The sequence below is a fragment of the Hypomesus transpacificus genome, chromosome 23 (genome assembly GCF_021917145.1).
Source record: "Hypomesus transpacificus isolate Combined female chromosome 23, fHypTra1, whole genome shotgun sequence".
NCBI classification, from domain to species: Eukaryota; Metazoa; Chordata; class Actinopteri; order Osmeriformes; family Osmeridae; genus Hypomesus; species Hypomesus transpacificus.
The window spans coordinates 768623-790321 of NC_061082.1; the positions used below are offsets into that span (position 1 = coordinate 768623).

Sequence of the window (21699 nt, forward strand, 5' to 3'; positions counted from 1 at the left end):
AATAAATATGTTTTTCATATCACAATTGACCAGATTTTTTATGATAAAAAAACACAATTCAGTGGATTACAACATTTGGTTCAGTTGAAATATTCATATGATATACAGAAACTACACGAGCAATTCAAGGGAATTAAGAATAATTATAATGTTCACACTGCTAAAAAATAAAACACTACATTGCATACACTAAAATAACAATCTACTCCATCAGATAAAACGTAATCAACTTATCAACATGCTGAAAGTTCTGTTTCGGACTAAGAACAGGTGTGTCCATCAGGGAGAGTTTGTTCCCGCCCCACGTCCTGTACCAGGAGAGGCTGTGAGCGCTCCTGCTCACCGGGGGAGTCCCCAGACAGCCACCAGGTGTGGGGACTTCTGCTCTGGTGTACATCCATGTCCCATTCTGGGACACATCACAACTGGACAACTGGACACACTGCTCAGGGATGAGGTGTGGCTCCGAGACATGCCAATCATCCTCATCCCTAGAGGTAACTGGCACACACACACACACACAGGACACCCTTGTTACCAGAGGTAACACACACACAAACAGGACACACTTGTCCCCAAAGGTAACACACATGCATACACAGACATACACAACCAACTGCATGTGTGGTGGGGGCAGACAAGAGTCCTTCAGAGGGCCGCGGTCCCCCCAGCGTTGTGGAAAGGCTCTGTTGGGAGTTAGGCCCCGGCCCCCCTCAGGCCCCGCCCCCCCTCAGGCCCCCTCAGGACTGGCGTCACACACGCAGGATCTCCAGGCAGTTGTTGTAGCAGATGGCGATCCAATCCGGCTGGGTGGAGGCCCACTGGACGTTGTTGATCTCTCCCTCGGCTGTGTAAGCCAGGATGGGGTCCTCGATGGCCCGAGGCATCTGCTGGATGTCCCAGATCAGAGCCTGGTGGTCGTCCGCTGGGGGAGGAGGGGGGGGTTAGTGTTTGAGCACTATGAAGGACATTATTGCAGTCATGGTGAGGTGTGTTGAGGTGTGGGGTGTTTTGGTGTGGGGAGGTGTGTTAAGGTGTGGGTTGTTAAGGTGTGGGGTGGTGAGGTGTGTTAAGGTGTGGTGAGGTGTGTTAAGGTGTGGGGTGTGGTGAGGTGTGGGGTGTTAAGGTGTGGGGTGTTGAGGTGTGGGGAGGTGTGGGGTGTTAAGGTGTTGGGTGTTAAGGAGTGGGGTGTTAAGGTGTGGGGTGTTAAGGTGTGGGGTGTTGAGGTGTGGGGTGTTGAGGTGTGGGGTGTTGAGGTGTGGGGTGTTGAGGTGTGGGGTGTTAAGGTGTGGGGTGTTGGGTGTTGAGGTGTGGGGTGTTAAGGTGTGGGGTGTGGTGAGGGGTGTTAAGGTGTGGGGTGTTAAGGTGTGGGGTGTGGTGAGGGGTGTTAAGGTGTGGGGTGTTAAGGTGTGGGGTGTTAAGGTGTTGGGTGTTGAGGTGTGGGGTGTTAAGGTGTGGGGTGTTGAGGTGTGGGGTGTTAAGGTGTGGGGTGTTAAGGTGTGGGGTGTTGAGGTGTGGGGTGTTAAGGTGTGGGGTGTTGAGGTGTGGGGTGTTGATGTGTTAAAGTTACCTGCGGTGCAGATGTGGCAGGAGGAGTGTGGGGCCCAGGCGATGCCGTTGACGCAGGCGCGGTGGTTGTTGAGGCGGGCCACAGGGGTGCAGGGCACACGCACATCCAGAATCACCACCTGCGACACACCACCAGCAAACACAAGGAAACTGAGTTCCACACATCCACCCTAACACACCACCTGCAGCCCTAGCACTCTGCAGGGCTGCAGCTGGGAGCCCCAGCACTCTGCAGGGCTGCAGCTGTGTCGTCACCTCCATGCCGTCCATGGCCATGGTGGCCAGGTAATTGGGGTCCTGCTTGTTCCAGCAGAGGCGCAGCAGCGGGTGGTGCTGTGGGTCCTCATAGATGATGGTGCTGTGCTCCAGGTGCCGCAGGTCGAACATCCGAACTGAGCCGTCCGCCCCCACCGACGCAAACATGTCCCTCCCTCCACCCGCACGGCTGAAGGCTATGTCATACACCTGCCATGGACACACACACTTCATACACCTGTTTTCGATTGTGTTTGCTTTCAACAAAACAGCATAAAAGAGATACTGACTTTTGACCTGCTTGCTTCCAGCTCTGGGCTAATCAGTTCAAATGCTCTCATTGATCCTGAGGGACTTGGAGCCCTCCTGTGAATACAGCCCAGCCTTGGTGTCATACAGCCAGCTTACCTCCTTATCATGGGCGATGAGCTGTGTCTTCACGTGCCCTGACACCAGGTTCACTCTGCCCAGGACCTGCCCCGTCTCCAGCCCCCAGATGGTGCAGGTGGTGTCAATGCTGGAGGTGCCTGCATACCAGACACACCAAATCTCTTTCAGTGAACCATGACACAATACACCTCTGTCGATGCTGAAATATTATTATTATTGTTGCACTTTGTCAGGTAGATCCAGTTACCTGACTCTGACCACTGAAACACTGTTAGAACGACACACTTCCGATGCTTATCTCCTGCTGTGCTCTCTCTAAGCTGTGTTTTAAACGTTTTGGACTAAAAGTGTCTGCTGAACGAATAAAATGTACATGTGTCTTAGTTCAAAATATTAGGTGTCTCAGTTCAATGTATTAGTCAGAGGAGCACCAGGTGTAGTGTTAGGGTAACCCTCACCCAGCAGGTTGGGGTCCACCTCGTTCCAGTCGAAGGATGTCAGCGGGGCACAGAAGTCCGAGTTTTTGTTGTTGTTCAGAAGACATTCCAGACGTGTGTCCGTCTCATTCACCTGGACCACAGGAGACAAGCTGCCCTCAGCCTCACAGGAGACAAGCTGCCCTCAGCCTCACAGGAGACAAGCTGCCCTCAGCCTCACAGGAGACAAGCTGCCCTCAGCCTCACAGGAGACAAGCTGCCCTCAGCCTCACAGGAGACAAGCTGCCCTCAGCCTCACAGGAGACAAGCTGCCCTCAGCCTCACAGGAGACAAGCTGCCCTCAGCCTCACAGGAGACAAGCTGCCCTTAGCCTCACAGGAGACAAGCTGCCCTCACACAACATAAAATCACCCTTTCTGCTGCACATGTAGGACGATTTGACTTATGACACACAGTCTAATAAGTGCATGCTGTTAGCTAGGTGGCGGCTGGGTTGAGTGAGAGGCAGGGGTTGCATTCCGGATGAGCTGGTTTCACACACCCTCCAGATGCGCAGGTAGTCTCCGCTGGTGGCGAGCAGGTCGGGGTACACCCCCTTGGTGTCTGGGATCCACATGATCTTGGTGGTGGGGTAGGGGTGATCAAATGTGTTCCGACACAAAAACTCAGAGCTCTCTTCCTCAAGCCCAACCAACTGCACCTACAGGCCAGACAGGACGTTAAAGAAGGGTGTGTGTTAGTGTGCAGGCCACAATGATTAGAGCCTTTACAGGATAACTAATGCATATTGTGTTATGCTGCCCTTCCAGGTACTGTTTGCTACACATAATTAAGTAGTCTGGCATATTCATGGTCACCAGATAAGTAGATCAAAACTAGCCTATTTGAATACTGCACCAGAAGAAGTATTTTCAGATAAAACACACTCTGTAGGTTACTTGTTGTAATACTGTGGTCTTTATTCAATTCTACTGTTTACCTTGTTGTTGTATTCCTCGACAAAACTTCCGAGCGCAAGTCGGAAGCGTTTGTCCGGTCGGACACTCCAATTCATTGCATATACCGTCCATGGTGCCTCGTATTTGTAGATTTCTTTGCGCTTACCGTGAAGCGACATAGCAGAGGCAGTAAATAACAAAACACGTCCAAATGACTACAGAAGAATATAACCTGTCAAATGGATGGAGACGAGTCCCAACCCCCTATGATCCACTAGCTTATTCTGAACGTTAGCCTATTCTCGTCATCATTATACGTCTTATATAACTATGCAGTCAGACAATATTACTTTAAGCGTTGAATTTGTACCACTTTCAAACACAAATTGCCTGTCTATCGAAACAACACATCTGACAAACGTCAATAATCCTTGTATCGTGTTATTTCCTAACACCAACGCGCCCCGATGAAAACAGTCTGAGAAGCAATGGCGGCGGCCTAGGATCAGAATTACATTGAGCTATTCAGCGTCGCTCTAGCTGTTCAGTCCTCCTTAATACTGTGCCAAGCTAACAAAATGGAGGGGAGAAAAGCAATAAAGCGCAAACACATACGACGTAAGAAAGTCTGTAAGTTTAGTTTTGTAGGTGCTACCCAGTTGATGTTTTGGTAGGCCAGTACTAGTTTGTGACGTAGTTCCGGTTTACTACAGCCGTCTCTTATGTCTATGCTTGTAGGAGCCAGGAGGGCTGCTTCAGGTCTTTGGCTGCTTCAGGACAGTCTCCTCCCCTTTCCCCTCTCACTTATTTCGTATGAAAATGTGTCGAAATACCACCTTACCAGCCGCCACCTAGCTAACAGCATGCACTTAGACCAGTTGTCACACTTCACAGTGTACTGTGACACAGTGGGATGCACATACGCTGTGTATTCAGGGGTTAGTTTAAACCTGTCGACTGTTAAGGGTACATTTCCATTTCTTTTTGCAGCATTTTTATTTATTTTTTGATTGTTAATGGGATGGTTCACGTCTATAATTTCCATAGTTAAGTGGTTAAGTGGTTTACAATATCAGTCCAAGTCCAAGTCTTTATTTGTCAGGTACACAGAACAACACAAGGTTAGACTGGGCACTGAAATTCTTAAGACAAGACAACGCAAGCACCTGGCATAACATAACATATAAGTACACAGAACACAATTTACATCAATGCTGAGCTTAAATAAGTGAAACTTCCTAAATATACAGATAGCAATAAATATTGACTATACTAACCCTAATACTAAAACTTCCTAAATTACAGATAACAATAGATAGTACACTTTACTAACCCTAAATGCACAAAAAACCTGTTTCAACCCTACAACCTATTCTAACCTAAGTGGAGTACAGTACAATAGTGCCAATTTGCAGATCAGTGACTATGTCAATGACCATACAGGAGCCTGTTGGCGAGGTACAGTGAGGTGCAGTAGTGCAAGTTACTGATAGAGCAACCAGTAGCTGAAAGTGACAGTGTATAAAAAAGTCAGTGTATAAATATAAAGCCCAGTTTTCCTAAATTATTCAAGTACAGAACAGGCATAAGAGCGCTTCCTGCAGTGGTGAAGCTGATCAGTGGAAATATTGCGAAACACAGAAACACCTTGCCTGGCATCATGGTTCTCATGGAGAACACTAACACTGGAGAAAGGTAGGTAATGACCGTCATGACCAGGCTGTTGATGATGATCTGAAGAGCCTTCTTCTTCTGGGGGTGGAGGTCTCGTCCTGCAGGGTCAGAACTCTTCAGAGCCCGGAGGATGAAGAAGTCACAGACCCCTATGGTGGGCAGGGTGATGAGTTGAGGCCAGAGAGTGATAGGTTGGTAGTACAAGCCATCTATAAGAATGAATGCAGTCCCATAAGCCAGAGTGACAGCCCACACTACAACACACATCAGAACCCTGGAGGTCAGACCCTTCCTGGCTCTGTACATGATTGGATGAACCACAGCCAGGTAGCAGTCCAGACAGATACAGGTCATGAAGAGAGGTCGGCCAATCAAACTCAAAGAATAGAGGAAGTTAAGAAAGGTTTCAAAAGTCCAGTTGTGCCAAAAGAGGTAGTTGCATACAGAGGTAGGCATGAATCCTAAGAAAACAGAGTCCATGACTGTGAGGTTCAGCATGAAGACGTCATTGGGGGTGGTGGGGGTTCCTCTCCTGTGTTTCTGAAACAGCTCCCAGAGAACGGTGACACACGCAGGGAACCCAAACAGAGACAAGACTACACTGGAACAAGCCCAGAACACAACTCCCTCATACATGTCACTGCATATTGTAAAATAATCTGTCTCCATGGAGTCGGTGGAGTTGATGGTTGAATTCAGAAACTGAGAGGTCATGTTGAGCAGCATAACTGATCAGTGATGATCCCTCTACAATCCACAAATGCTGAATATGAAAAATCAAAATACCATACAGCACACATCAACATCTACAATGTGTGAAACAACATTCTTAAACAGACTAAGACTGGACAAATGTTTGTGTTGTTCTAATTTAGCTTGGATTTACAACAATAAATATATGGATGTAATTATTTCATGAATGCCACCACATATACATACTAACCCTACCTTAGTATCCTATCTCGGCAGAATATGGATGAGTTTCCAGTTGTGTCTCCATCAAGACTCTGAATATGCAGGTGTTACTGGACAGGTGTTACTGGACAGTCTCTGACACAGATAGCATCATAGTAAAATCACAGTGTATGGAAATCAAGCAAGGGGGAGGAAGTCCATAAGCATACCATTGACAGGGAGTAATCACAGCTATTTCTGGAGCTGTGTTTTTCTGTGGCGCTTGCATGCAAACAAAAATAATTATCAAAAGTTCCGTCGTTGTCAGACAGGCTTGTGGTCCTCGGATCATAGTTGTTGAAGGTTTTTAATGTAATATCTCATCACCCTCAATAGTTTATGACTATTCCTGTTTCTACTGTATGTATTTCTGAAGCACGAAGGATGATCCTATTCTAGGCCTTTCATTACAGCTGTGCAGGGATCAGGACATGCTGTGCATACTGCAGGGCAATATATGTGTTTCTGTTTAGACAACAAATATCATATTATACAAAAGAAGAGTCGTGGGTCCAGGCAATGGATGAGGGTGGAGTCTAGGTAAGGGATGAGGGTGGAAGACGTATGTCTAGGAAAAACAGGCGGAACTGGTTCAGGCATGAGACTCAGATGGGAGCTGGGCCAGAGAGAGAGACAGAGTAAGAGAGAGGGATAGAGAGAGACAGAATAAGAGAGAGGGAGAGAGAGAGACAGAGTAAGAGAGAGGGAGAGAGAGAGACAGAGTAAGAGAGAGGGAGAGAGAGTGACAGAGTAAGAGAGAGGGAGAGAGAGAGACAGAGTAAGAGAGAGGGAGAGAGAGTGACAGAGTGAGAGAGAAGGAGAGAGAGAGACAGAGTGAGAGAGAGGGAGAGAGTGACAGAGTGAGAGAGAGGGAGAGAGAGAGACAGAGTAAGAGAGAGGGAGAGAGAGAGACAGAGTGAGAGAGAGGGAGAGAGAGAGACAGAGTAAGAGAGAGGGAGAGAGAGAGACAGAGTGAGAGAGAGGGAGAGAGAGACAGAATAAGAGAGAGGGAGAGAGAGAGACAGAGTAAGAGAGAGGGAGAGAGAGAGACAGAGTGAGAGAGAGGGAGAGAGAGTGACAGAGTAAGAGAGAGGGAGAGAGAGAGGGAGAGTAAGAGAGAGGGAGAGAGAGTGACGGAGTGAGAGAGAGGGAGAGAGAGAGACAGAGTAAGAGAGAGGGAGAGAGAGTGACGACAGAGTGAGAGAGAGGGAGAGAGAGAGACAGAGTAAGAGAGAGGAAGAGAGAGAGACAGAGCAAGAGAGAGGGAGAGAGAGACAGAGTAAGAGAGAGGGAGACAGCGAGACAAGGCAAGTAAGAGAGAGAGAGAGATTAATCTGGATTAATGGCAGAGGGGTCTGTTCTGGATAGAGCAGGGATCAGGGTAGGATCAGGCTAAGGGCCAGAAACAATTACATCATTTAATCCCCCTCCTCTCTCTCTCTCTCTCTCTCTCTCTCTCTCTCTCTCTCTCTCTCTCTCTCTCTCTCTCTCTCTCTCTCTCTGTCACACACCTCACATTCTCCAGATGCACACATCTGCCTCCTGACACACCCTTTCTACCCTACACAATCTCCCTCACACACCTGCCCTAGCTCTGATCAGAACCCAGACACACCTGCCCTAGCTCTGATCAGAACCCAGATGCACCTGTCCTCTGATCAGAACCCAGACACACCTGCCCTCTGATCAGAACCCAGACACACCTGTCCTCTGATCAGAACCCAGACACACCTGCCCTCTGATCAGAACCCAGACACACCTGCCCTCCTGCTGTTCAAGTAGACATGTATCTTATCATTCTAGTAGAACAACGTCAAAGTCTGACACTTTAAACAAGGGTGAAAGAGTGCATCTTTTATCAAAATTATAAACCATATTGATGTCAAATGAAAGTCTTATCCATTGTCACTTCCACACCAATAAACAGAGTTACAGCCCTTAAACAGCTGGGTCTAGTTTTGTCCAGCAGGCCAGCTGAGCTGTGGGTTAGCAGGTCAGAGAGAGGGTGTGTTGAAGAGAGCCTCTATTCACTTTAGATCATTGGTGCTATAAGCTGAGTCGTTCCAGCTGTCTAAACTGCCTGTCAGCTCTGGAGCCAGCTGCTGAGTCTTTTCCCCTGGGAACACTGTCTCCACCTCCACCAAACTGCCTGTCAGCTCTGGAGCCAGCTGCTAAGTCTTCTCCCCTGGGAACACTGTCTCCACCTCCACCAAACTGCCTGTCAGCTCTGGAGCCAGCTGCTGAGTCTTCTCCCCTGGGAACACTGTCTCCACCTCCACCAAACTGCCTGTCAGCTCTGGAGCCAGCTGCTGAGTCTTCTCCCCTGGGAACACTGTCTCCACCTCCACCACCCTCTCCACCTCCACCACCCTCTCCACCTCCACCTCCACACACCCCTCTCCACCTCCACCACCCTCTCCACCTCCACCACCCTCTCCACCCCCACCACCCTCTCCACCTCCACCACCCTCTCCACCTCCACCACCCTCTCCACCTCCACACACCCCTCTCCACCTCCACCACCCTCTCCACCTCCACCACCCTCTCTACCCCCACCACCCTCTCCACCTCCACCACCCTCTCCACCTCCACCTCCACACACCCCTCTCCACCTCCACCACCCTCTCCACCTCCACCACCCTCTCCACCCCCACCACCCTCTCCACCTCCACCACCCTCTCCACCTCCACACACCCCTCTCCACCTCCACCACCCTCTCCACCTCCACCACCCTCTCTACCCCCACCACCTTCTCCACCTCCACCACCCTCTCCACCTCCACCACCCTCTCTACCCCCACCACCCTCTCCACCTCCACCACCCTCTCCACCTCCACCACCCTCTCTACCCCCACCACCCTCTCCACCTCCACCACCCTCTCCACCTCCACCACCCTCTCTACCCCCACCACCCTCTCCACCTCCACCACCCTCTCCACCTCCACCACCCTCTCTACCCCCACCACCTTCTCCATCTCCACCACCCTCTCCACCTCCACCACCCACTCCACCTCCACCACCCTCTCCACCTCCACCACCCTCTCCACCTCCACACACCCCTCTCCACCTCCACACACCCCTCTCCACCTCCACCACCCTCTCTACCCCCACCACCCTCTCCACCTCCACACACCCCTCTCTACCCCCACCACCCTCTCCACCTCCACACCCCTCTCCACCTCCACCACCCTCTCCACCTCCACCACCCTCTCTACCCCCACCACCCTCTCCACCTCCACACCCCTCTCCACCTCCACCACCCTCTCCACCTCCACACACCCCTCTCTACCCCCACCACCCTCTCCACCTCCACCACCCTCTCTACCCCCACCACCCTCTCCACCTCCACACCCCTCTCCACCTCCACCACCCTCTCCACCTCCACCACCCTCTCTACCCCCACCACCCTCTCCACCTCCACCACCCTCTCCACCTCCACCACCCTCTATACCCCCACCACCCTCTCCACCTCCACCACCCTCTCCACCTCCACCACCCTCTCTACCCCCACCACCCTCTCCACCTCCACCACCCACTCCACCTCCACCACCCTCTCCACCTCCACCACCCTCTCCACCTCCACACACCCCTCTCCACCTCCACCACCCTCTCTACCCCCACCACCCTCTCCACCTCCACCACCCTCTCCACCTCCACACACCCCTCTCCACCTCCACACACCCCTCTCTACCCCCACCACCCTCTCCACCTCCACACCCCTCTCCACCTCCACCACCCTCTCCACCTCCACACACCCCTCTCTACCCCCACCACCCTCTCCACCTCCACACCCCTCTCCACCTCCACCACCCTCTCCACCTCCACACACCCCTCTCTACCCCCACCACCCTCTCCACCTCCACACCCCTCTCCACCTCCACCACCCTCTCCACCTCCACCACCCTCTCTACCCCCACCACCCTCTCCACCTCCACACCCCTCTCCACCTCCACCACCCTCTCCACCTCCACACACCCCTCTCTACCCCCACCACCCTCTCCACCTCCACCACCCTCTCTAGCCCCACCACCCTCTCCACCTCCACACCCCTCTCCACCTCCACCACCCTCTCCACCTCCACACACCCCTCTCTACCCCCACCACCCTCTCCACCTCCACCACCCTCTCTACCCCCACCACCCTCTCCACCTCCACCACCCTCTCTACCTCCACCACCCTCTCTACCTCCACACCCCTCTCCACCTCCACACCCCTCTCCACCCCACACTGGGCCCACCCTGGGACCACACCCCTCACCATGTATCAAAATAAATGACTGTAATTTGGTATAAAAAAATAAAAAAAACACTTTTACACGGGAGCATGAAATCACTTTACAAACCTTCCATTTATCTGCCTATTTGATCTATCCCTTCACCAGTACACTGACTCAGTTGATTGTCAGTAGATAATGCTTTTCTCTTCTCTCTCTCTCTCTCTCTCTCTCTCTCTCTCTCTCTCTCTCTCTCTCTCTCTCTCTCTCTCTCTCTCTGTCTAACGAGTAATGCAATCAGTTAATATATCAAATAGTCACATATTCCACCACCCAGATGAAGGTAAGTTACCAACAGTTTAATGTTTGCTAATGACTCGTAACTGTATCTGAATATTCATTGTTGTTTAGTAATGAAGGACCTACTTTGCCACACTATCTCAATGACATCATCATCCTGTCAAATAACTAAAGGTAACAGAACCTTTATTCATAGCAACTAGTTTCTAAGTAATTAATCATTTGATTGTTAATCAAATGTATAATGTGCTGCTCTCCTGGCTCCTGGTGTGAGCTACAGGGGAGGACAAATATCAAAACACATCAAACACCTCAACATCCTCTCAGTAACAACACAACAACACAACAACACAACAACACAACAACACAACAACACAACAATACAATACAACATTGGCCTGCTAAGTACAATAACAAATATTGCAACCCACATTTCATGTGAACTTACTTTAGTGAACTTTAATCTCTAAATAGGTGAGATAAAAAAAAAGAAATGTATCAATGTCAGTATAGGACACTCAACTCCAGCATGCTTGCAACAGGCCGTCCAGTCTCCCTAGATTGCTCAGGTAGAGAACAGGCATGACTGCACTCCCTGAAGTGGAGGTAAGCAGCACTGGTAAGAACATTGTACACAAAAATGTTTTCAAATCAAAGACTAAGAGTCCAAGACTAAACAAGAACACTTGAGGAAGGTAGGTAATGACCGTCATGACCAGGCTGTTGATGATGATCTGAAGAGCCTTCTTCTTCTGGGGGTGGAGGTCTCGTCCTGCAGGGTCAGAACTCTTCAGAGCCCGGAGGATGAAGAAGTCACAGAACCCTATGGTGGGTAGGGTGATGAGTTGAGGCCAGAGAGCGATAGGTTGGTAGTACAAGCCATCTATAAGAATGAATGCAGTCCCATAAGCCAGAGTGACAGCCCACACTACAACACACATCAGAACCCTGGAGGTCAGACCCTTCCTGGCTCTGTACATGATTGGATGAACCACAGCCAGGTAGCAGTCCAGACAGATACAGGTCATGAAGAGAGGTCGGCCACTCAAACTCAAAGAATAGAGGAAGTTAAGAAAGGTTTCAAAAGTCCGGTTGTGCCAAAAGAGGTAGTTGCATACAGAGGTAGGCATGAATCCTAAGAAAACAGAGTCCATGACTGTGAGGTTCAGCATGAAGACGTCATTGGGGGTGGTGGGGGTTCCTCTCCTGTGTTTCTGAAACAGCTCCCAGAGAACGATGACACATGCAGGGAACCCAAACAGAGACAAGACTACACTGGAACAAGCCCAGAACACAACACCCTCATACATGTCACTGCATATTGTAAAATAATCTATCTCCATGGAGTTGGTGGAGTTGATGGTTGAATTCAGAAACTGAGAGGTCATGTTGAGCAGCATAACTGATCAGTGATGATCCCTCTACAATCCACAAATGCTCAATCTGAAAATTCATGCAACACAAAGGACATGTAAATAGGTTCCACAGTCTGAAACAACAGTGTAAAAGATTATTAAGACTATTATATCCCTGCGTCCTTCTTATTTGACTGACATTCACAGAAGAAGAAAGTGACACACACAGAACCTACCTGTCTGTTTAAGGAGTTTGTAAATGAAGAGGTTCTAGTTGTGTCTCTATGCAGCTTCTGTCTCTGAATATACAGGTGTTCTTGGACTGCTCCCATCACTTGACAAACATCACATCAATCACTTGGATGCTTTCAAAACAGATTAATTTCACAAACCTCACAGGCATGGAACATTGTCTGCAGAGTTGTGTACTGGATTGTAACTATTGGAATACTTATTAGGTCTAAAAATGCAATCATAAAACCATTCATGAATGAACATTTAATTTCTATTCATGGTTTAATTGAATTGCCGGTAATGTTAAAACCTTATATTTGTTTTGTAGTTATTCTGTGGCTACTGTCAGATATCAGAGTGAATTCCCCTGCTACACAGTCACAACAATTGATTGTCTGACTTTCAACATGAAAAATATGTTTTATATTATGGAAAGCATTTGCAATCCTGACACCAGCACACCTGTGAACCAAATGCATTAACTAAATATATTTACATTGGAAGTATAATCACCTTGTATTTTGAATAACCACATGAGGATCTGTATGCAGGGCAAAGTGTAGGCCTATCTCAGTGGAAGAACATTTGACTAAAGATCACAGGGTTCATTCCATAGATATATACAAACACATAGTGTTTATATATATATGTATGGTTCAATCAACATACAACTACGCAACAATAGAAGTTGTGACCTTTTCATCATTCTTTACTCCGCGTAGGCCTGCAGTATCAATATCTGCTCACTAGGAAGCGAGCTAGAGCACAAATCCAACTCATTTCACCTCTAAATTGAATGAAAAGGATGAGATATTCTCAAATCAACGCAGGCATACTGTGTTCTTCCTCTGGAAGAGCTTTTCTTGAGTGTTTTTTTCTTTTGACATTTCCAAATCCGATGTTTAGGTGAGCGGTGACATCATCGTTTTTGTCACTGGCCCGTCCAGTTTCGGTCACGCAATTCTCTAAGCCTCCCGTTCACGCGTTTCTCCCACTCACACAAACACACACACACACAGAGACACACCCACACACATAAAAATATTCTAGCGGTCACTAATGCTCACTCTCGCGCAGAGGCGTTGTTAGACATAAAACTCTACTGGGGCACAGGCCCCTATTCATATCCCTTTTTTTTTCAAGCTTGCTGCACAATGCACCACTAGGCTTTAGAAACTCCCCTTGCTTAACCCACTATACAACAGTTCAGGGATGCAAGTTTGATATCAGCTTTGGCATGGACATCAATAGTTATGCAAGGGCGCACATTTTTTGCACATTAAATTGAGCGCAAATGCTGTTTTTTGAGCTTCATGTAATGTTTTTATGTTTTAATCAAAATAAGATGATCCATATGCCTCTCATTTACAAATTATCTTTTGGTTAGTAATGTTTTGTTAGCCTACCTCAATTCTGACTTTTGTGCTGAGTCTGACACCTGGACTTCCGTGTTCGTGCTGCAGTGGCTATTTGGCAAGCTCAGAAGAGGCTGACATGGAATTCTGCATGCATAAGTTTGTTTTCAGTTAAACAATTTTACAAGCGTTGATTGAGATACTGCATTTATTTTTTCCGGGCTTATCAATCTACATTAATGTACTGACTAAGTAAATTGTTAAAACTCAAACTGTAGATTTACTGGGGCAAGGCAGATTTTTACTGGGGTACGTGCCCTAGTAAAAAGGGTCTAACGACGCCCATGCTCTCGCGCCTCTCTTCGTCTCACATTTCTCGGAGACATCGACAGTGAACACACACTTGTTCTCATTCCACTCTGCTGGGCCAGCTGTTGCCACACAATTTACAATGAAATAGATTATGCAGATTTAGTTGTTTTCAAAGAAACGCAGATTAGAGGGGATGTTGTTTATTTACCGGAACCAATCCCGTCAGAGACCATTCGTGAATAGACTGTGAGGACCTGTCATCATCCAAAAGTTTATCTGAAGGAGATCGTTTTTCAGGATGTATATGGGACAAATAAAGAAACAAATACAATATGTCTTGTTTAACAAATTAACCCATTTTTTAATGTACAGTCATTGTAAATGTTCAATTGATGACAGTGAATTCAATTATTTCTGAATCATTTATTGATGAACACATTACTGTCATCTCAAAAACATCATTCTGCAGTATTCAGAATTCTGAGGGGATCATCCTTCCATATTTACATATTATGTAATCAAACATTATCGCTCAGATTAAATCAATGTATATTCTTTTTACACAAACATTTAAAAAATGTATTCAAAAAGTTGCTTACATATGCATAGATCCAGTTTATCTGCCCTCTACATGAATAAGATGTGCTTTGTGCTTTTTATAATCTATTACAGTAATAATACAAGTTTAGTTGTGTGTATGTGTGTGTTTTTGTGTAAGTGTTTTAGTGCAGTGTTTGCGTGAATGTATGTCAGTGTGTATGCGTTAGTGTGTGAATGTTGTGTGTATATATGAGAGTGTATGCATGAGTGTGTGTGTGTTACTCCTCCTCAACGCTTCACTGGCGAGACATCATTCTTACAAATTCTGCCGGAGAGAAAAAACAAGCGTGTTAGATACAGTACTAACCCATAACCCCCAACCCCAACCTTTGTTTTAAGGGGACATCCTGCCCTGTACATTAGATGTGTCCGCTCCTCCCCAGCTACCCACCCACATCCAATGTGGTTGATTTGTCGAGTCCTCCCCAGCCACCAGTCCTCCCCAGCCACCAGCCCTCCCCAGCCATCTGCGCACCACCAGTCCTCCCCAGCCACCAGCCCTCCCCAGCCATCTGCGCACCACCAGTCCTCCCCAGCCACCAGCCCTCCCCAGCCATCTGCGCACCACTTGCCCTCCCCAGCCATCTGCGCACCACCAGCCCTCCCCAGCCATCTGCGCACCACCAGCCCTCCCCAGCCATCTGCGCACCACCAGCCCTCCCCAGCCATCTGCGCACCACCAGCCCTCCCCAGCCATCTGCCCTCCCCAGCCACCAGCCCTCCCCAGCCATCTGCCCTCCCCAGCCATCTGCGCACCACCAGTCCTCCCCAGCCATCTGCGCACCACCAGCCCTCCCCAGCCATCTGCGCACCACCAGCCCTCCCCAGCCATCTGCCCTCCCCAGCCATCTGCGCACCACCAGCCCTCCCCAGCCATCTGCGCACCACCAGCCCTCCCCAGCCATCTGCCCACCACCAGCCATCTGCGCACCACCAGCCCTCCCCAGCCATCTGCCCACCACCAGCCATCTGCGCACCACCAGTCCTCCCCAGCCATCTGCGCACCACCAGTCCTCCCCAGCCATCTGCGCACCACCAGTCCTCCCCAGCCATCTGCGCACCACCAGCCCACCCCAGCCCCCCCCCACAAACAAATCCTAACCCCTAACCCCTAACCCAGTACACCACAAGTCACGTCTACACCAGCCACAAGAACATCCGTTCGAACCTTCTGTTCCTCCTGCCTCTAGATGCTGTACCCCCCCCCCCCCCCACTGTTCCTCCTGCCTCTAGATGCTGTACCCCCCCCCCACTGTTCCTCCTGCCTCTAGATGCTGTACCCCCCCCGCTGTTCCTCCTGCCTCTAGATGCTGTACCCCCCCACTGTTCCTGCTGCCTCTAGATGCTGTACCCCCCCACACTGTTCCTCCTGCCTCTAGATGCTGTACCCCCCCCCCCCCACTGTTCCTCCTGCCTCTAGATGCTGTACCCCCCCACACTGTTCCTCCTGCCTCTAGATGCTGTACCCCCCCCCCCCCCACACTGTTCCTCCTGCCTCTAGATGCTGTACCCCCCCCCCCCACTGTTCCTCCTGCCTCTAGATGCTGTACCCCCCCACACTGTTCCTCCTGCCTCTAGATGCTGTACCCCCCCCCACACTGTTCCTCCTGCCTCTAGATGCTGTACCCCCCCCCCCCACTGTTCCTCCTGCCTCTAGATGCTGTACCCCCCCACACTGTTCCTCCTGCCTCTAGATGCTGTACCCCCCCTCACTGTTCCTCCTGCCTCTAGATGCTGTACCCCCCCACACTGTTCCTCCTGCCTCTAGATGCTGTACCCCCCCCCCCCCACACTGTTCCTCCTGCCTCTAGATGCTGTACCCCCCCCCCCCACTGTTCCTCCTGCCTCTAGATGCTGTACCCCCCACACTGTTCCTCCTGCCTCTAGATGCTGTACCCCCCCACACTGTTCCTCCTGCCTCTAGATGCTGTACCCCCCCCACACTGTTCCTCCTGCCTCTAGATGCTGTACCCCCCCCCCCCCCACACACTGTTCCTCCTGCCTCTAGATGCTGTACCCCCCCCCCCCCCCACTGTTCCTCCTGCCTCTAGATGCTGTACCCCCCCCCCCCCCACTGTTCCTCCTGCCTCTAGATGCTGTACCCCCCCCCCCCCCCCCACTGTTCCTCCTGCCTCTAGATGCTGTACCCCCCCCCCCCCCCCCCCCCACTGTTCCTCCTGCCTCTAGATGCTGTACCCCCCACACTGTTCCTCCTGCCTCTAGATGCTGTACCCCCCCACACTGTTCCTCCTGCCTCTAGATGCTGTACCCCCCCCCCCCATTGTTCCTGCTTCCTGCTGCCTCTAGATGCTGTACCCCCCCACACTGTTCCTCCTGCCTCTAGATGCTGTACCCCCCCCCCCCCCACTGTTCCTGCTGCCTCTAGATGCTGTACCCCCCCACACTGTTCCTCCTGCCTCTAGATGCTGTACCCCCCACACTGTTCCTCCTGCCTCTAGATGCTGTACCCCCCCCCCCCCACACTGTTCCTCCTGCCTCTAGATGCTGTACCCCCCCCCCCCCCCCCCCACTGTTCCTCCTGCCTCTAGATGCTGTACCCCCCCCCCCACTGTTCCTCCTGCCTCTCCCCCCCTCCCCCCCTCCCCCCTCATTACCTTCAAAGTCCACTGTTCCGTCTCCATTGTTGTCTGCTTCCTGGACGATGGCGTCGATCTCCCTCCGAGCCATGTGCTCCCCCATCAGCTTGGTCATGGCGGAGCGGAGCTCCTCCGTAGTGATCTCCCCATCCCCGTCCGTGTCAAACTGGACGCACATGAAACAAGCACAGGCGCTTCCTGTTAGAGGGTTTAGGACGAGCCATGGACCACCAGGGTGTGAGACCACCAGAGAGAGAGAGACCACCAGAGAGAGAGAGACACCAGGGAGAGAGAGAGACCACCAGAGAGAGAGAGACCACCAGAGAGAGGGACACCAGGGAGAGAGAGACCACAGGGAGAGAGAGAGACCACCAGAGAGAGAGACCACCAGGGAGAGAGAGACCACCAGAGAGAGAGAGAGACCACCAGGGAGAGAGAGAGACCACAAGGGAGAGAGAGAGACCACAGGGAGAGAGAGACCACAGGGAGAGAGAGAGACCACAAGGGAGAGAGAGACCACCAGAGAGAGAGAGACACCAGGGAGACAGAGAGACCACAAGGGAGAGAGAGACCACCAGGGAGAGAGAGAGACCACAGGGAGAGAGAGAGACCACCAGGGAGACAGAGAGACCACAAGGGAGAGAGAGACCACCAGGGAGAGAGAGAGACCACCAGGGAGAAAGAGACCACAGGGAGAGAGAGAGACCACAGGGAGAGAGAGACCACAGGGAGAGAGAGAGACCACAAGGGAGAGAGAGACCACCAGAGAGAGAGAAAGACCACAGGGAGAGAGAGACCACAGGGAGAGAGAGAGACCACAAGGGAGAGAGAGACCACCAGAGAGAGAGAGACCACAGGGAGACAGAGACCACAGGGAGAGAGAGAGACCACAAGGGAGAGAGAGACCACAAGGGAGAGAGAGACCACCAGAGAGAGAGAGACACCAGGGAGACAGAGAGACCACAAGGGAGAGAGAGACCACCAGGGAGAGAGAGAGACCACAGGGAGAGAGAGACCACAGGGAGAGAGAGAGACCACAAGGGAGAGAGAGACCACCAGAGAGAGAGAGACACCAGGGAGACAGAGAGACCACCAGAGAGAGAGAGACCACCAGAGAGAGAGAGACACCAGAGAGAGAGAGAGACCTCGGGAGGGAAGCCTTGTGAGTCTCGGCGTCATGAACGCAGCGATGACGAATATCACAGTGGTGCAGAAGGGCGATGCTAGTGAACAAGGATGTGTGTTTCTCACCTCCTTGAAGGCATCCTTTAGCTCCTTCATCCCAATCATGCCTGCTGTCTCCGCCAACAGTTTAGGAGCCATCAGCTCCACAAAGTCCTCGAAGTCCACCCTGCCTCCGACTGTGATACCAGAACAGGAAGGAAACAGAGGTCAACATTCACACTGCGGCCAGGGTACTAGATGTGTTCCTGAGGGATTGTGAATAACGGCCTGTAGCTAGAGATCACCGGGAGAGAGAGACAGAGGGAGGTCGGATATGGGTAGAGAGACAGACAGGAGGAGGATAGAGGGAGGGGTAGAGAGACAGGTGGGTAGAGAGAGAGACAGGTGGAGGAACTCACGGTTCATGTTGATGTTCTGGCTCAGCTCAATCAGCTCCATCTCAGTGGGCATGTAGCCCATGGTCCTCATCAGGTTCCCCAGGTCCTTACAGCTGATCAGGCCATCCTTGTCCTTGTCAAACTCCGTGAACGCCTCCCTCAGCTCTGCAGAGTGGCACATAGGGGCATGAAGCTTGATGACTGAACAGTCTCTCAACGCGTCAAGATTTCCTGCCCGATCATTAATAAACTGACTTTGACTGTTCGATAAAGTTGACTCAAATAAGGTAGCTACAGGTAAAGAAATATGGGATTATTGGACTATAGCTTAGTTAAGAGGTCAGTTATCAACTCAAAAGATAGTAAGTCACTGTGTCAACGTATAACTAAGACCTGAGAACACCAGCGCTGAAACAGTCTGTTGGAAAGCAGGGTGGAAACTCTAACAAGCAGGGAATGATGGCTCTGCTTTCACAGGAAGGTAAACACAGACAAGAGGTGAGCTACCTGCCACTATACAATATCACCAATATTATCTCTACTGCAGTGTCACCGATATTATATCTACTGCAGTGTCACCAATATTATAATTAACTTCTACAAAAAAAGCTACATTACAACAAACATCTACAATATCTTCTTATGTATTCTTCTCTTATATAACATTTTCTGAAATCACATTGAAATGAAGCTAGCATAAACATTCCTAAAACAGTTTACCTTCAATTTCATCCTCTGCCAGTTGTCTTTCCTGCAAGCACAGCACAACAATTAGACGTTTCATATTTGGAAACAGAAATTCAATTCAATTATATAGATTGTGTATGTTGACATTTGTAGGAGCATGGACAAAGAAGAATTATGTTTCTGTACAACACTGCTCTTCCACACGTTAATGCACCATTTCCCTTTCGCAAACAACGTCATAACTAGTGGGACTCGGATTTTAGAGATGAAATTGGACAAGGTCCAGCACAGAGCACATGCTGGCATGTGTCTTAATAGAGGAGATTATGCTCTTGTAACAAATAGCCATTTCTGCATGCAAGGTTACATCTGAAAAAATTAACTGTTAATGTGGGATGTTAACATACTCGACAGAGTTTCAGTTATGCCAACAATGTAGATATGTCAAGACAGGTATATTCTGTTGTCAGACTTACAATGTTCTTTCCTCCTCTCAGGAAGATACAGGCTGCTCCAAGACTCATGTCTGCTGGAGGACCGAGGGGGTGGAGGAGGCGAAAGGAGGAGGAGGTTAGGGGAAGAGGAGGAGGACGAAGAGAAGAGGAGAAGAACAGAAGAAAGGTGGAAGAAAGGTTAAAGAAGGAGAACAGGAGGATGAGGACCAAAGGAAGAAAAGAGGGAGGTTAGACAAGGTACTGATGGTGTGTGTGGAGAGAGGATGACCTGGTGGAGCCTGGATTACAGCTGGAGGAAAGATGGGAAGCACTCTGCAGGATTGAACACCGCCATCCACCCTCTGCATGTGTGAGAGGATGTGCTTTCACACACAAACATCAAAACAAAACTGATGAAAGAGTCACTATTATCTGGCTTTCCAGTATCAAAATCACATTTTCTGTTAGATGTTTTGGTCTTATACAAACAATTCAGAAGAATAAACACAGTTCAATGAATTAGACAGATTCATTGAATAAAAATGAAAAAAATGCTAATATCTCCTGTAAATACATTTGTGCCATTAAGTAAAAAAGAAAAGAGAGATATATTTAAAAAATATATTATATATTTTTTAAATAAACAATGCAAAAAATGATCAGTGAGTTCCACAAACCGTGTCAGTTTGTCAGCGTGGCGCTAGGCGATGTCAGAGGTGGCTGCAGTCTCTCCCCTCAGTCTGTCTGTATCTCCAAGCCTCCCTGTGTGTCTCTCTTCTCCTCTCTGTGTGTCTCTCTCCTCAGGCTGGGGCTAGACCTGGACAGACCAGCAGGGAGGGGGCTGAGTGTGTGTGTGTTTGTATGTGTGTGTGTGTCTGCACGTGTGTGTGTGCATGTCTGTATGTGTTTGTCCATGAAGGCAGGTCAAAGATTATGATCTAATTGGTTGCCCTTGGATTAAGCTGCTACATTATCACAACATGAAATAGTGGTAATCTGTTTCAAACTATTGGTTTGACAGGAAATGTAGCAAAAGTAAATTATGACAGTGTATATAGTGCTAATATCTTAATGGGTATTGTTTACACGGGAAGTGGAGTTTAAATTTGATCATAAAATCTGCATGTGTGTTTGTGGATTGAAGGAACATTCTCAACATGACATGAGCATGTTGATTAACTGTTTAGATGGTTCCATGTGGTTGTGTCCTCATGGAAGTGCCCTTGGCTAAGCTGACCTTCCCTCTCTGTCCTTCTGTTATGTAAAATCATCCAAAATCGGTTTGCATAAGAGATGTAATCTGAGGCTTTGGACCAACAGATTTCACTTGAATCTTTCTGCTGTGATGAGGCTGTATGGGTTTATGTAAGGCTGTGATGAGGCTGTATGGGTTTATGTAAGGCCCCGGACAGGGGAGAGGGGGGGGGGGGGGGGGGGGGGGGGCGGCGAGTTTGTGTGTGAGTGTGTGTCAGAGGAGTGAGTGTGTGATACAGTGTGTGTGAGGAGTGTGTCTGGGTGCATGTGTGAGTGCATGTCATAAGGTTGTGCATGAGTGTGTGTGTGTGTGTGTTCGAGGGGCATCAAATAAAGGAAGTAATGGAGCAACAGGAACATGTACTGAGGAACATGAAGAAACTATCTGTGAGCTGAATATCAGGAAGTACATTAAAAGGGTTTAGGAAGGATAGAACGATGAGGCCAGACTGGTGTTGTGCCATTAGGAGAGGGGATTGGACAGAGAAGAAGAAACCCCCAAACTGCACTCTGGTTACACAACAGGATCAAGACTAGAGCACAAACACAAATGTCTTACAAAAGACAGAAAGTTAGTAAA

At 49.5% G+C, this 21699-nt stretch overlaps 3 protein-coding genes and 1 long non-coding RNA gene across 5 annotated transcripts; all 4 read right to left on the minus strand.

Moving 5' to 3' along the window:
* Positions 1-19: 19 nt before the first annotated feature.
* LOC124485507 (DDB1- and CUL4-associated factor 7-like) lies at positions 20-4312 on the minus strand. The gene is made up of 7 exons (XM_047047171.1): positions 3631-4312; positions 3193-3351; positions 2673-2784; positions 2233-2351; positions 1825-2034; positions 1571-1688; positions 20-925 (listed from the first exon to the last, which is right to left on the minus strand). Exons 1-7 carry the CDS (start codon positions 3766-3768, stop codon positions 753-755), a joined length of 1029 nt encoding a protein of 342 aa, XP_046903127.1. The 5' UTR covers positions 3769-4312; the 3' UTR covers positions 20-752.
* Positions 4313-5078: 766 nt separating this feature from the next.
* Positions 5079-6249, minus strand: LOC124485759 (P2Y purinoceptor 3-like). Its single transcript, XM_047047544.1, has 2 exons — positions 6212-6249; positions 5079-6026 (listed from the first exon to the last, which is right to left on the minus strand). The coding sequence occupies exon 2, from the start codon at positions 5987-5989 to the stop codon at positions 5120-5122; it is 870 nt and encodes a 289-aa protein (XP_046903500.1). The 5' UTR covers positions 5990-6026; positions 6212-6249; the 3' UTR covers positions 5079-5119.
* A 4527-nt stretch (positions 6250-10776) lies between these two features.
* LOC124485637 lies at positions 10777-13776 on the minus strand. The gene is made up of 3 exons (XR_006958080.1): positions 13725-13776; positions 12321-12418; positions 10777-12172 (listed from the first exon to the last, which is right to left on the minus strand). It is a non-coding gene; the product is annotated as an uncharacterized LOC124485637 (long non-coding RNA).
* A 565-nt stretch (positions 13777-14341) lies between these two features.
* Positions 14342-20653, minus strand: LOC124485530 (calcium-binding protein 5-like). 2 transcript variants are annotated; one of them, XM_047047207.1, is made up of 7 exons: positions 20543-20653; positions 19908-19957; positions 19465-19495; positions 18766-18909; positions 18434-18543; positions 17201-17348; positions 14342-14850 (listed from the first exon to the last, which is right to left on the minus strand). In XM_047047207.1, the coding sequence occupies exons 2-7, from the start codon at positions 19953-19955 to the stop codon at positions 14822-14824; spliced, it is 510 nt and encodes a 169-aa protein (XP_046903163.1). In that variant the 5' UTR covers positions 19956-19957; positions 20543-20653; the 3' UTR covers positions 14342-14821. The 2 variants fall into 2 exon arrangements, with proteins under 2 accessions (XP_046903163.1, XP_046903164.1); XM_047047208.1 differs by having other exon boundaries at positions 19908-19960.
* Between the last annotated feature and the right edge of the window lie 1046 nt (positions 20654-21699).